Raw genomic sequence first — 14,806 nt, 5'->3', positions numbered from 1 at the left:
CTGTGTGTGTGTGTGTGTGTGTGTGTGTGTGTGTGTGTGTGTGTGTGTGTGTGTGTGTGTGTGTGTGTGTGTGTGTGTGTGTGTGTGTGTGTGTGTGTGTGTGTGTGTGTGTGTGTGTGTGTGTGTGTGTGTGTGTGTGTGTGTGTGTGTGTGTGTGTGCGTGCGTGTGTTTGCGTGTGTGTGTTTGCGTGTGCGTGCGTGCGTGTGTGCGTGCATGCGTGTGTGTTTGTGTGTGTGTATGTAACAAAGGTGTGTGTGTAACAGATGTGTGTGTGTTTCTTCAATTTATATCTACTATTTTCTAATTAAATTATAATATTATTATTATTATCTATATTATAATATATATTATAATCTATATTATTATCTATATTGTTATTATCTATATTATATATATATTATAATCTATACTATTATCTATATTATAATATATATTATAATCTATACTATTATCTATATTATAATCTATATTATAATATATATTATAATCTATACTATTGTCTATATTATTATTATCTATATTATAATCGATATTATAATCTATACTATTGTTTATATTGTTATTATCTATATTATATATATATTATAATCTATACTATTGTCTATATTATTATTATCTATATTATAATCTATACTATTGTCTATATTGTTATTATCTACATTATAATATATATTATAATCTATACTATTGTCTATATTGTTATTATCTATATTATAATATATATTATAATCTATACTATTGTCTATATTATTATTATCTATATTATAATCTATACTATTGTCTATATTGTTATTATCTACATTATAATATATATTATAATCTATACTATTTTCTATATTATTATTATCTATATTATAATATATATTATAATCTATACTATTATCTATATTATAATATATATTATAATCTATACTAGTGTCTATATTATTATTATCTATATTATAATATATACTATATGGTCTATATTATTATTGTCTATATTATAATATATATTATAATCTATACTATTGTCTATATTATAATATATATTATAATCTATACTATTGTCTATATTATTATTATCTATGTTATTATCTATACGACTGTCTATATTATTATTGTCTATATTATAATATATATTATAATCTATACTATTATCTATATTATAATATATATTATAATCTATACTATTGTCTATATTGTTATTATCTATATTATAATATATATTATAATCTATACTATTGTCTATATTGTTATTATCTATATTATAATAAACACTGCTCAAAAAATTTAAGGGAACACTAAAATAACACATCCTAGATCTGAATGAATGAAATATTCTTATTAAATTATTTTTTCTTTACATAGTTGAATGTGCTGACAACAAAATCACAAAAACGATCAATGGAAATCAAATGTATCAACCCATGGAGGTCTGGATTTGGAGTCACACTCAAAATTAAAGTGGAAAACCACACTACAGGCGGATCTAACTTTGATGTAATGTCCTTAAAACAAGTAAAAATTAGGCTCAGTGGTGTGTGGCCTCCACGTGCCTGTATGACCTCCCTACAACGCCTGGGCATGCTCCTGATGAGGTGGCATCCGCCAACTCCTGGACAGTCTGTGGTGCAACGTGGCGTTGGTGGATGGAGCAAGACATGATGTCCCAGATGTGCTCAATTGGATTCAGGTCTGGGGAACGGGCGGGCCAGTCCATAGAATCAATGCACTCCTCTTGCAGGAACTGCTGACACACTCCAGCTATATGAGGTCTAGCATTGTCTTGCATTAGGAGGAACCCAGGGCCAACCGCACCAGCATATGGTCTCACAAGGGGTCTGAGGATCTCATCTTGGTACCTAATGGTAGTCAGGCTACCTCTGGCGAGCACATGGAGGGCTGTGCGGCCCCCCAAAGAAATGCCACCCCACACCATGACTGACCCACCGCCAAACCGGTCATGCTGGAGGATGTTGCAGGCAGCAGAACGTTCTCCACGGCGTCTCCAGACTCTGTCACGTCTGTCACATGTGCTCAGTGTGAACCTGCCTTCATCTGTGAAGAGCACAGGGCGCCAGTGGCGAATTAGCATATCTTGGTGTTCTCTGGCAAATGCCAAACGTCCTGCACGGTGTTGGGCTGTAAGCACAACCCCCACCTGTGGACGCCGGTCCCTCATACCACCCTCATGGAGTCTGTTTCTGACCGTTTGAGCAGACACATGCACATTTGTGGCCTGCTGGAGGTCATTTTGCAGGGCTCTGGAAATGCTCCTCCTGCTCCTCCTTGCACAAAGGCGGAGGTAGCGGTCCTGCTGCTGGGTTGTTGCCCTCCTATGGCCTCCTCCACGTCTCCTGTACTGACCACTCTCCTGGTAGCGCCTCCATGCTCTGGATACTACGCTGACAGACACAGCAAACCTTCTTGCCACAGCTCCCATTGATGTGCCATCCTTGATGAGCTGCACTACCTGAGCAGCTTGTGAGGGTTGTAGACTCCGTCTCATGCTACGACTAGAGTGAAAGCACCGCCAGCATTCAAAAGTGACCAAAACATCAGCCAGGAAGCATAGGAACTGAGAAGTGGTCTTTGGTCCCCACCTGCAGAACCACTCCTTTATTGGGGGTGTCTTGCTAATTGCCACCTGTTGTCTATTCCATTTGCACAACAGCATGTGAAATTTATTGTCAATCAGTGTTGCTTCCTAAGTGGACAGTTTGATTTCACAGAAGTGTGATTGACTTGGAGTTACATTGTGTTGTTTAAGTGTTCCCTGTATTGTTTTGAGCAGTGTATATTATTATCTATGTTATTCTCTATAGTATTATCTAGATTACAATCTATTTTATAATCTATATTATCATATTATAATCTATACTATTGTCTATGTTATTATTATCTATATCTATATTATTAACATGTGTGTGTGTCCCTGTGTGTGACAGGTGTGAGTGTATGTCGGGGTATGAAGGAGATGGACACTCATGCATCCTGGTCAACCCCTGCCTGAAGGCTGACAGAGGAGGCTGTGATGTTAACGTAAGACCCCCGCCAAAATGGAACCCTGTTCCCTATTTAGTGCACAACTTTTTACTAAGGCCCATATGGATTCCCTGTTTAGTCCTTCCTGATTACAGGAATCTCTCAATCGGGTTTTGGGAATAGTTAATAACGGACGTTAACCGTATTGGTGTATTATAATAACCCTCTCCTCTGAGGTCCAGTGTGTGTACTCAGGGCCAGCTAACGTGTAGTGTGTTGTATGTCCATCTCTCTCCTCAGGCCCAGTGTGAGAACTCAGGGCCAGCTAACGTGTCGTGTGTTTGTAACGAGGGCTGGACAGGAGACGGCCTGATCTGTACTGAGTTGGACAACTGTCTCCTGGAGACCAGAGGTGGCTGCCATAAGCATGCAGACTGCAGGTCTCTAGGACCAGGACAGGTATGTATGGTTCGGCTGCTAAACAGATTTCTGCTAGCGCCTGAGGCTGGTCTAACGGTCTAACATCGCCAGCATCAAATACAGTTGAAATGGCAAGTTTACATACACTTAGGTTGAAGTCATCAAAACTCGTTTTTCAACCACTGCACAAATTGCTTGTCAACAAACTATTGTTTTGTCGGTTAGGACATCTACTTTGTGCATGACACAAGTAATGTTTCCAAGAATTGTTTACAGACAGATTATTTCACTTATAATTCACTGTATCACAATTCCAGTGGGACAGAAGTTTACATACACAAAGTTGACTGTGCCTTTAAACAGCTTGGAAAATTCCAGAAAATGATGTCATGGCTTTAGAAGCTTCTGATAGACTAATTGACATAATTTGAGTCAATTGGAGATGTGCCTGTGGATGTATTTCAAGATCAGATCACGTGACACTTAGATTGCACACAGGTGGACTTTATTTAACTAATTATGTGACTTCTGAAGGTAATTGGTTGTACCGGGTCTTATTCAGGGGCTTCATAGCAAAGGGGGTGGATACATATACGCTCATGTTTTCCTTTTTTAATTAAAAAATAATAATTTAAACAAGTAATTTGTTTCATTTCACTTCACCAATTTGGACTATTTTGTGTATGTCCATTACATGAAATAAAAATAAAAATATATTTAAATTACAGGTTGTAATGTAACAAAATAGAAAAAATGCCAAGGTGGGTGAATTATTTTGCAAGGCACTCCCTAGTGGACTAACCTGATATGACGGCTGGTTACACAATGAAAAGTCCCTAGTGGACTAACCCGATATGATGGCTTGTTACACAATGAAAAGGGGGTGGGGAAAGAAAGAGAGGGGGAAGGAGAGACAAAGGAATTCAACTATCGTACATACAGTTGAATAATACGCTCATCGTAAATGTGAATATTTAGCAACCTGACAACTGCTCATTCACATTTAGAAGTGCAAAGTACATATTTATGCTTGTATGTCTTTGTCATCTCTCTCTGTTGAAATCACCCGGTCCATTTTCTGGGGAGTCAGTCGACAGAAAGTCCCTGGTTGTCCACCAGAGGTCACCATGTGCTTTGTAGTCATCTCAGAGTGTCTGTTAGAGCAGATCTTCCAGAGGTCACCATGTCCTTTGTAGTCGTAACTTCTTGGTCTCAGAGTGTCTGTTAGAAGAGGTCTTCCAGAGGTCACCATGTGCTTTGTAGTCGTAACTTCTTGGTCTCAGTGTGTCTGTTAGAGCAGATCTTCCAGAGGTCACCATGTCCTTTGTTGTCGTAACTTCTTGGTCTCAGAGTGTCTGTTAGGACAGATCTTCCAGAGGTCACCATGTCCTTTGTAGTTGTAACTTCTTGGTCTCAGAGTGTCTGTTAGAGAAGATCTTCCAGAGTTCACCATGTCCTTTGTAGTCGTAACTTCTTGGTCTCAGAGTGTCTGTTAGAACAGATCTTCCAGAGGTCACCATGTCCTTTGTTGTCGTAACTTCTTGGTCTCAGAGTGTCTGTTAGAACAGAGGTCTACCACACAGTGTTCAGCAGGCCTTTTTCTCCACTTTGTATGTTTAGAGTAGATACCTATAGTGGTGAGAGGAAATTGTTCTTTGTCTCTTGTCTTCGGTCGAGTTTCCTAAGCTGAAGGTGCTACAACAGCTGCAGACTGAATGTTCCTGTGTAATTTTCTTCTTCTTCGAGAGAGAGAGAGTTTCAGACGGTCTTACCATTTTCTGATATTGTAGTCTTCAAACCATTTGGTAAAGTATTCAGCTCATGCCTTATGGATACAAGTCTTTAGGTTTAACCTCTTAAGTCAACCCTCTACTTTTTCGAACATTCTGTTAAAAATCACGCAACATTTCAGCGCCCTGCTACTCATGCCAGGAATATAGTATATGCATATGATTAGTATGTGTGGATAGAAAACACTCAGACGTTTATAAAACTGGTTAAATCACGGCTGTGACTATAACAGAACGTGCGTTTCATTGAAAAGCGCAGGAAAATCTGATCACTGAAAATTGGAAAATATATCAATGCGCCACTTGCATGTATTGTCTATGGGAAAGCAAATTACCTGGAGCCGAGATTGCAATTCCTACAGCTTCCACACGATGTCAACAGTCTTGTCATTTGCCTAGGCTTTGTTTCTTGGTCAAACGAAGAAGAGACAGCCCATTTCTTCAGGTCTCCGACCGGATATTTCGGTTGAGATTTACCCGGATGTACAGCTATAGAATATACATCGCCTCGTGATCAATTTGATCGCTTATTAACGTTTACTAATACCTAAAGTTGCATTACAAAAGTATTTCGAAGTGTTTTGTGAAAGTTTATCGTCGACTTTTTTAATTTAAAAAAAATGACGTTACGTTATAAAACGCTATTTTGTTTCGTTGATCACACAGTCTTCATAGATCGATATCTAGGCTATATATGGACCGATTTAATCGAAAAAAAAGACCCAATAGTGATTATGGGACATCTAGGAGTGCCAACAAAGAAGATGGTCAAAGGTAATGAATGTTTTATATTTTATTTGTGCGTTTTGTGTAGCGCCGACTATGCTAATTATTTTGTTTACGTCCCCTGCGGGTCTTTTGGGGTGTTACATGCTATCAGATAATAGCTTCTCATGCTTTCGCTGAAAAGCATTTTAAAAATCTGACTTGTTTCCTGGATTCACAACGAGTGTAGCTTTAATTCAATACCCTGCATGTGTATTTTAATGAACGTTTGAGTTTTAACGAGTGCTATTAGCATTTAGCGTAGTGCATTTGCATTTCCAGATGTCTAGATTGGACGCCTGCGTGTCAGGTAGGAGCAAGAGGTTAAACCGGTTGTGACGCCTGGCTAACCATCCGTATACGGGTCTAAATGGTTGATTATTCTGGGTACAGCTAAGATCACTGTCCACATCGGCAGCATATTTCGACATTTTAATTCTTTAGGAGTCCTTTATAAGCCCCCATCTTTTTAGCATAATGTCTGTGCTCACATGGGCGTGATTACAGACTGGCTAAAACTTTAGTTGAAAAACAATGATCTAATTTAGAAGGCTAAACTCACTTTTCATCTTCTCACAAATAGTTTCATATTTAATCATAGAAGTTCCACAACATTTAGATGTAAATCTGATAACCGGGATGTACACATTTGTAGAGTTACCATTATTTGGTTATACTGTCCTTAATGATATCACAAAACAACAACTTATTTGACATGATTGTTCTTTAAGTCCCTCCTGACCATTTCCCACATTATTTACGTTAGAAATATTGTTTCAATGTCCAACCTTGAATGTTGTAGTTTTGGCAGGAGGAATCTCCATGTATCAAAAGGGTTCTTTCCCCTCAATCCTGCATGGTCAGGGAGAGACAGTTCCTACACTGTATTTAATAGCGTCATAAAATTGTCCAGCACCATACCTCCATCCCTCCCTCGGCGGGACAGAGAGGGTGCTGTAGAGAGGGTGCTGACCCACTGTAACCTGGATCCTCACAGGAGAGTCATGACATGCTGTTAAGAAGGAAGAGCAACACTTTATTATGGACAGTCTTCTCCCCAACTTAGCTACTGTTGTGTCAATATGTTTTGACCATGACAGTTTACAATCCAGGGTTAATCCAAGCAGTTTAGTCACCTCAACTTGCTCAATTTCCACAATTTTTATTACAAGATTTAGTTGTGGTTTAGTGAATGATTTATCCCAAATACAATGCTTTTAGTTTTTGAAATATTTAGGACTAATTTATTTCTTGCCTCCCATTCTGAAACTAACTGCAGCTCTTTGTTAAGGGTTGCAGTGATTTCAGTCAACATGGGCCAGCAACCCCATGGAATGCTTTTGACACCTTGTAGATTCCATGCGGCTGAGGCTGTTCTGGGGGAAAAAGGGGATGCAACTGAATATTAAGGTGTTCCTAATGTTTATTGAAGTCAGTGTATATTTGTCCCTTTGACAGATAATAACATGTTATACTTCAACTACTACCTCAAAGTCTGTCTCTTGTGTTCTCAGAGTGAGTGTACCTGTAAGAGGGGTTGTCTGTCTGTCTGTCTGTCTGTCTGTCTGTCTGTCTGTCTGTCTGTCTGTCTGTCTGTCTGTCTGTCTGTCTGTCTGTCTGTCTGTCTGTCTGTCTGTCTGTCTGTCTGTCTGTCTGTCTGTCTGTCTGTCTGTCTGTCTGTCCGTCTCTTGTGTTCTCAGAGTGAGTGTACCTGTAAGAGGGGTTGTCTGTCTGTCTGTCTGTCTGTCTGTCTGTCTGTCTGTCTGTCTGTCTGTCTGTCTGTCTGTCTGTCTGTCTGTCTGTCTGTCTGTCTGTCTGTCTGTCTGTCTGTCTGTCTGTCTGTCTGTCTGTCTGTCTGTCTGTCTGTCTGTCTGTCTGTCTGTCTGTCTGTCCGTCTCTTGTGTTCTCAGAGTGAGTGTACCTGTAAGAGGGGTTGTCTGTCTGTCTGTCTGTCTGTCTGTCTGTCTGTCTGTCTGTCTGTCTGTCTGTCTGTCTGTCTGTCTGTCTGTCTGTCTGTCTGTCTGGCTGTCTGTCTGTCTGTCTGTCTGTCTGGCTGGCTGTCTGTCTGTCTGTCTGTCTGTCCGTCTGTCTGTCTGTCCATCTGTCTGTCTGTCCGTCTCTTGTGTTCTCAGAGTGAGTGTACCTGTAGAGGGGTTGTCTGTCTGTCTGTCTGTCCGTCTCTTGTGTTCTCAGAGTGAGTGTACCTGTAGAGGGGTTGTCTGTCTGTCTGTCTGTCCGTCCGTCCGTCCGTCCGTCCGTCCGTCCGTCCGTCCGTCCGTCCGTCCGTCCGTCCGTCCGTCTCTTGTGTTCTCAGAGTGAGTGTACCTGTATGAGGGGTTGCCTGTCTGTCTCTTGTGTTCTCAGAGTGAGTGTACCTATATGAGGGGTTTACATGTCTGTCTGTCTGTCTCTTGTGTTCTCAGAGTGAGTGTACCTGTATAAGGGGTTACATGGGAGATGGGACAGTCTGTGATCTCATCAACCCTTGTCAGAAAAACAACGGAGGATGCCATTCTCTGGTTCGTACATATCTTTCATTTACGTGTCACCTTTTATCCACACACAAAGTAATGTATTGTATTTGTGTGTGTCCCAAATGGCACTCTATTCCCTACATAGAACATTACTTTAGACCACAGCCCTGTGGAACTCCATTCCCTACATAGAACATTACTTTAGACCACAGCCTGTGGAACCCTATTCCCTACATAGAACATTACTTTAGACCACAGCCCTGTGGAACTCTATTCCCTACATAGAACATTACTTTAGACCACATCCCTATGGAACTCTATTCCCTACATAGAACATTACTTTAGACCACAGCCCTATGGAACCCTGTTCCCTACATAGAACATTACTTTAGACCACAACCCTATGGAACTCTATTCCCTACATAGAACATTACTTTAGACCACAGCCCTGTGGTAACAGGGTGACACTTGGGACAGACTGGAATGACGTTTTGCAATCGCTGTTGTAGATTGTCTGTTTTAAACCTACATCTCCTCTCAGATTGTCTGTTTTAAACCTCCATCTCCTATCAGATTGTCTGTTTTAAACCTCCATCTCCTCTCAGATTGTCTGTGTCTATTTTAAACCTCCATCTCCTCTCAGATTGTCTGTTTTAAACCTCCATCTCCTCTCAGATTGTCTGTTTTAAACCTCCATCTCCTCTCAGATTGTCTGTTTTAAACCTCCATCTCCTCTCAGATTGTCTGTTTTAAACCTCCATCTCCACCAAGGATAATGTATATGAGCCTGCCTTGTTCAGCCCACCTAGGGATAATGTATATGAGCCTGCCTTGTTTAGCCCACCTAAGGATAATGTATATGAGCCTGCCTTGTTCAGCCCACCTAAGGATAATGTATATGAGCCTGCCTTGTTCAGCCCACCTAGGTTTCCTAGAGTCCTTAATGCGTAGTAAAGTGTTGTTGTGGTTTGACGTCCTCAGGCTAAGTGTGAGTCAGTGGATGGAGAAAACATCATCTGTGTCTGTCCAGAAGGGTACCTTGGAGACGGAGTCACATGCTACGGGACGATGCTAGAGGTAGGCTATACCATACCTGTGGTACCTGGGGTTGTATTCATTAGTCTGACACTGTTGCAAAACGTTTTGCACCGTAGCAAGTAAAATTGCAACGGGAAACAAAAAAGAAAGTGTCCGTTGGACAAATTCAGGTAGGGTTTCCTTCTGTGTGCTTCCCCTGCCTTACTTAGACAGGCCTTTTGGTACTGTTTCACTGACTGGTATTGTGCTGCTTTTGTTTTGTTTGTTAGGAACTGGACATGAATACCAATCTGTATGGTTTTTACCGCCTGATACAGGTCTGTAGCTGTCTATCTTTTTGTACTTTCCTTTTGGCTCTAACTCTCTCCATATCATTTAAGATGTATTTGTATTTCTGCACATCATATTTAGTGTCATCAGAAAGTATTCATACCCCTTGACTTATTCCACATTTTGTTGTTACAGCCTGAATTGATGAAGTGTATTATTTCTCTCACCCATCTACACACCATAACCCATAATGACAAAGTGAAAACAGGCTTTTAGACATTTTAGCATATCTATTGAAAATTAAATACAGAAATATCTCATTTACGTAAGTATTCACACCCCTGAGTCAATACTTTGTAGAATCACCATTGGCAGTGATTACAGCTGTGAGTGTTTCTGGGTAAGTCTCTAAGAGTCATTACAGCTGTGAGTGTTTCTGGGTAAGTCTCTAAGAGTCATTACAGCTGTGAGTGTTTCTGGGTAAGTCTCTAAGAGTCATTACAGCTGTGAGTGTTTCTGGGTAAGTCTCTAAGAGTCATTACAGCTGTGAGTGTTTCTGGGTAAGTCTCTAAGAGTCATTACAGCTGTGAGTGTTTCTGGGTAAGTCTCTAAGAGTCATTACAGCTGTGAGTGTTTCTGGGTAAGTCTCTAAGAGTCATTACAGCTGTGAGTGTTTCTGGGTAAGTCTCTAAGAGCTTTCCACACCTGGATTGAACAATATTTGCACATTATTTATTTATGTATTATTTAAGCTCTGTCAAGTTGGTTGTTGATCACTGCTAGACAGCCATTTTCAAGTCTTGCCATAGATTTTCAACCCATTTAAGTCAAAACTGTAACTTGGTCACTCAGGAACATTCAGTGTCGCAAACAACACAAGTATGTATTTGGCCTAGTGTTTTAGGTTATTGTCCTGCTGAAAGGAGAATTTGTCTCCCAGCGTCTGGTAGGAAAGCAGACTGAACCAGGTTTTCATTTATTTTTATCCTAAAAAAACTCCCAAGTTCTTGCCGATGACAAGTATACCCATAACATGATGCAGCCCCCACCTTGCTAAAAGTCACCTTGTTTAAGGGAGATTTACACAGTTATCAAAATGTGGAACCAGTGTAAGCCTGCACGAAACACAGCCCTTATTTAAAGTGTTTTGAAAATCCCATATGGAAAAAATGAATGGTGGAAAACGATTGGAAAACCTCTCTGGTCTTTGTGGTTGAATCTGTGTTTGAAATTCATTGCTCGACTGAGAGACCTTACATATAATTGTATGTGTGGGGTACAGAGACGAGGTAATTATGTTAAACACTATTATTGCACACAGAGTGTGATTTGTTCAGCACATTTCTACTCCTGAACTTATTTAGACATAACAAAGGGGTTGAATACTTATTCACTCAAGACATTTCAGCTTTTCATTTTTTATTTAAAGATTTCAAAAAACAATTATTCCACTTTGACCTTATGGGGTATTGTGTTTAGGCCAGTGACACAAAATCTCAATTTAATCCATTTTAAATTCAGGCTGTAACACAACAAAATGTAGAAAAGTTATGGGGTATGAATACATTCTGAAGGCACTTTATAAAGTTCAAAGGTAAAGATTGATCCTTCCTGTTTCTGTCCCCTCTCTTAGAGGTCGTCAGAGTTTGACCTGAGTGGGAATCTAACGGCTCTGGTACCTTCCAGGGACGTTATCCGCAATCTAACCACCTCTGAGCAGGACTTCTGGTTTGGCCGCTACAGGCTCCCATACCTTCTAAAGTAATTGACCCTACCGTGCCATTCCTACCTTATCATAACATACCATACCTTACCTTACCTTACCATACTATACTATACTATACTATACCATACCTTACCATACTATACTATACCTTACCATACTATACTATACCATACCTTACCTTACCATACTATACTATACCATACCTTACCATACCATACTATACTATACTATACCATACCTTACCTTACCATACTATACTATACCATACCTTACCTTACCTTACCTTACCATACTATACCATACCATTCCTTACCTTACCTTACTATACCTTACCAGACCATACCATACCATACCTTACCTTACCTTACCATACTATACCATACCATACCATACCATACCTTACCTTACCAGACCATACCATACCTTACCTTACCGTACCATTACCTTACCTTACCTTACCTTACCTTACCTTACCTTACCTTACCGTACCTTACCGTACCTTAGCGTACCTTAGCGTACCTTAGCGTACCTTACCTTACCTTACCTTACCTTACCTTACCGTACCTTACCTTACCTTACCTTACCTTACCTTACCTTACCTTACCTTACCCTACCTTACCATACCATACCCTACCTTACCATTCCTTACCTTACCTTACCATTCCTTACCTACGATTTTTCAAGGCTATAACACGGGATTAGATTGAATCCCAGCCTTAGACACACTCCTCTTTCTCCCCAGAGCCCACTTCCTCCAGGGGATATTCTCCATAGAGGACCTGGACAAGCAGATCAACCAGCGGTTACCCACTCTACACTTGCCTACTACATGGGAGGTCAAAACTGTTGATGGGGTAAGTTGAAGATGTTGTTATCGTTGCTCTTGTTGCCGTAGGGTCTACAGCCATGTCTCAAGATGATCTGACTGTGTCTTCTTTCTGTTTCAGGAAGTTAGGATAGAGAATGCAACCATCCTCACCCCCAACATCCCTTCTATCAACGGATACATCCACATCATTAATACGGTAATGTGTAACAGGTCACCGCTTTAGTCTGTGGGTAACGTGTAACAGGTCACAGCTTTAGTCTGTGGGTAACGTGTAACAGGTCACAGCTTTAGTCTGTGGGTAACGTGTAACAGGTCACAGCTTTAGTCTGTGGGTAACGTGTAACAGGTCACAGCTTTAGTCTGTGGGTAACGTGTAACAGGTCACCGTTTTAGTCTGTGGGTAACGTGTAACAGGTCACCGTTTTAGTCTGTGGGTAACGTGTAACAGGTCACAGCTTTAGTCTGTGGGTAACGTGTAACAGGTCACAGCTTTAGTCTGTGGGTAATGTGTAACAGGTCACAGCTTTAGTCTGTGGGTAACGTGTAACAGGTCACAGCTTTAGTCTGTGGATATAAATGTAACAGGTCACAGCTTTAGTCTGTTAATTTAATAGGTCAAATATTTTAGTCTGTGGGTAACGTGTAACAGGTCACAGCTTTAGTCTGTGGGTCCCCCGTGTAACAGGTCACAGCTTTAGTCTGTGGGTTCGTGTAACAGGTCACAGCTTTAGTCTGTGGGTAACGTGTAACAGGTCACAGCTTTAGTCTGTGGGTAGCCTGTAACAGGTCACAGCTTTAGTCTGTGGGTAACGTGTAACAGGTCACAGCTTTAGTCTCTGGGTCACATGCTGTAACAGGTCACAGCTTTAGTCTGTGGGTAACGTGTAACAGGTCACAGCTTTAGTCTGTGGATATAAATGAACTTCACACAAACTTGCTTTAATTTAATATACCAAAATATTTTACATAAGCAAGGGTTGTTAGAGGTTAAATGAATCCTGTGTTGGTGGTTTTGTGTTTTCAGGTTCTGTTCCCCCCCTTGTCAGACATCCCACCAGAACCCCCAGGCCTGATGCAGTTCCTCAACACCACCCCTACCTTCAGTCTCTTTACACAGGCAGCACTGCTACGTTATTTTTGGTAGCCTGGTACATTATAACGCGAGGCAGCTTGATGTACAAGTACACCCCCTGGACAGGACGCTTGTCCTCTGCTGTCACATGCTATTACCAAGGTAACAATATTTACATGTTTCCTTCACATTAAGTCCAACCCCCCCCCCCTCCTCCAGTCCTTCCGTGTATGTGACGTGCATTTGACTTAGCTTTACAATGGAACCAATGGAATTGAACACCGTTCAGGTATTTTAAAATATTTGAAATACCAGTATGTGTCTGTTACGTGTTTGGTATCAGCTCGATCAGAGATATTATTGACTCTGTTTTATGTTTTTCCCGTAATCTCCCTCCAGCTCTACAACCTGACAGAGGAGATTGAGCCAGACCATGATTATACAACTCCTACTTCCACAGACCAACTCTACACAACTGGTCCGAGAATACCTGAGCCAGACCAACTCTACATACCTGGTAGGTAGAGATTACCTGAGTCAGACCAACTCTACACAACTGGTAGGTAGAGATTACCTGAGCCAGACCAACTCTACACAACTGGTAGGTAGAGATTACCTGAGCCAGACCAACTCTACACAACTGGTAGGTAGAGATTACCTGAGCCAGACCAACTCTTCACAACTGGTAGGTACAGATTACCTGAGCCAGACCAACTCTACACAACTGGTAGGTAGAGATTACCTGAGCCAGACCAACTCTACACAACTGATAGGTAGAGATTACCTGAGCCAGACCAACTCTACACAACTGGTAGGTAGAGATTACCTGAGCCAGACCAACTCTACACAACTGGTAGGTAGAGATTACCTGAGCCAGACCAACTCTACACAACTGGTAGGTAGAGATTACCTGAGCCAGACCAACTCTACACAACTGGTAGGTAGAGATTACCTGAGCCAGACCAACTCTACACAATTGGTAGGTAGAGATTACCTGAGCCAGACCAACTCTTCACAACTGGTAGGTACAGATTACCTGAGCCAGACCAACTCTACACAACTGGTAGGTAGAGATTACCTGAGCCAGACCAACTCTACATACCTGGTAGGTAGAGATTACCTAAACCAGACCAACTCTACACAACTGGTAGGTAGAGATTACCTGAGCCAGACCAACTCTACATACCTGGTAGGTAGAGATTACCTGAGCCAGACCAACTCTACACAACTGGTAGGTAGAGATTACCTGAGCCAGACTAACTCTACATACCTGGTAGGTAGAGATTACCTGAGCCAGACTAACTCTCCATAGCTGATAGGTAGAGATGACCTGAGCCAGATTACCTGAGCCAGACCACCTCTACATTTTTTTTTACATTTTACCTTTATTTTACTAGGCAAGTCAGTTAAGAACAAATTCTTATTTTCAATGACGGCCTAGGAACACTGGGTTAACT

General features: G+C 41.0%; 1 protein-coding gene across 1 annotated transcript in view; it reads left to right on the top strand.

Annotated features, from left to right (window-relative positions):
- LOC124004217 (stabilin-1-like) overlaps nucleotides 1-14,806 on the top strand; it is a 118,636-nt gene that overhangs the window by 85,698 nt on the left and 18,132 nt on the right. The window contains exons 23-33 of the mRNA XM_046312980.1: nucleotides 2,929-3,022; nucleotides 3,266-3,424; nucleotides 8,364-8,459; nucleotides 9,396-9,491; nucleotides 9,722-9,769; nucleotides 11,356-11,483; nucleotides 12,191-12,302; nucleotides 12,396-12,473; nucleotides 13,302-13,402; nucleotides 13,748-13,866; nucleotides 14,039-14,160. Coding sequence (XP_046168936.1) covers nucleotides 2,929-3,022; nucleotides 3,266-3,424; nucleotides 8,364-8,459; nucleotides 9,396-9,491; nucleotides 9,722-9,769; nucleotides 11,356-11,483; nucleotides 12,191-12,302; nucleotides 12,396-12,473; nucleotides 13,302-13,402; nucleotides 13,748-13,866; nucleotides 14,039-14,160 — 1,153 coding nt within the window. The remainder of the gene's footprint in view (nucleotides 1-2,928; nucleotides 3,023-3,265; nucleotides 3,425-8,363; nucleotides 8,460-9,395; nucleotides 9,492-9,721; nucleotides 9,770-11,355; nucleotides 11,484-12,190; nucleotides 12,303-12,395; nucleotides 12,474-13,301; nucleotides 13,403-13,747; nucleotides 13,867-14,038; nucleotides 14,161-14,806) is intronic.

The sequence above is a fragment of the Oncorhynchus gorbuscha genome, linkage group LG18 (assembly GCF_021184085.1).
Source record: "Oncorhynchus gorbuscha isolate QuinsamMale2020 ecotype Even-year linkage group LG18, OgorEven_v1.0, whole genome shotgun sequence".
Taxonomy (NCBI): Eukaryota; Metazoa; Chordata; class Actinopteri; order Salmoniformes; family Salmonidae; genus Oncorhynchus; species Oncorhynchus gorbuscha.
Note: the sequence above shows the minus strand (reverse complement) of the source record. Positions and strands in the feature narration are given on the sequence as shown.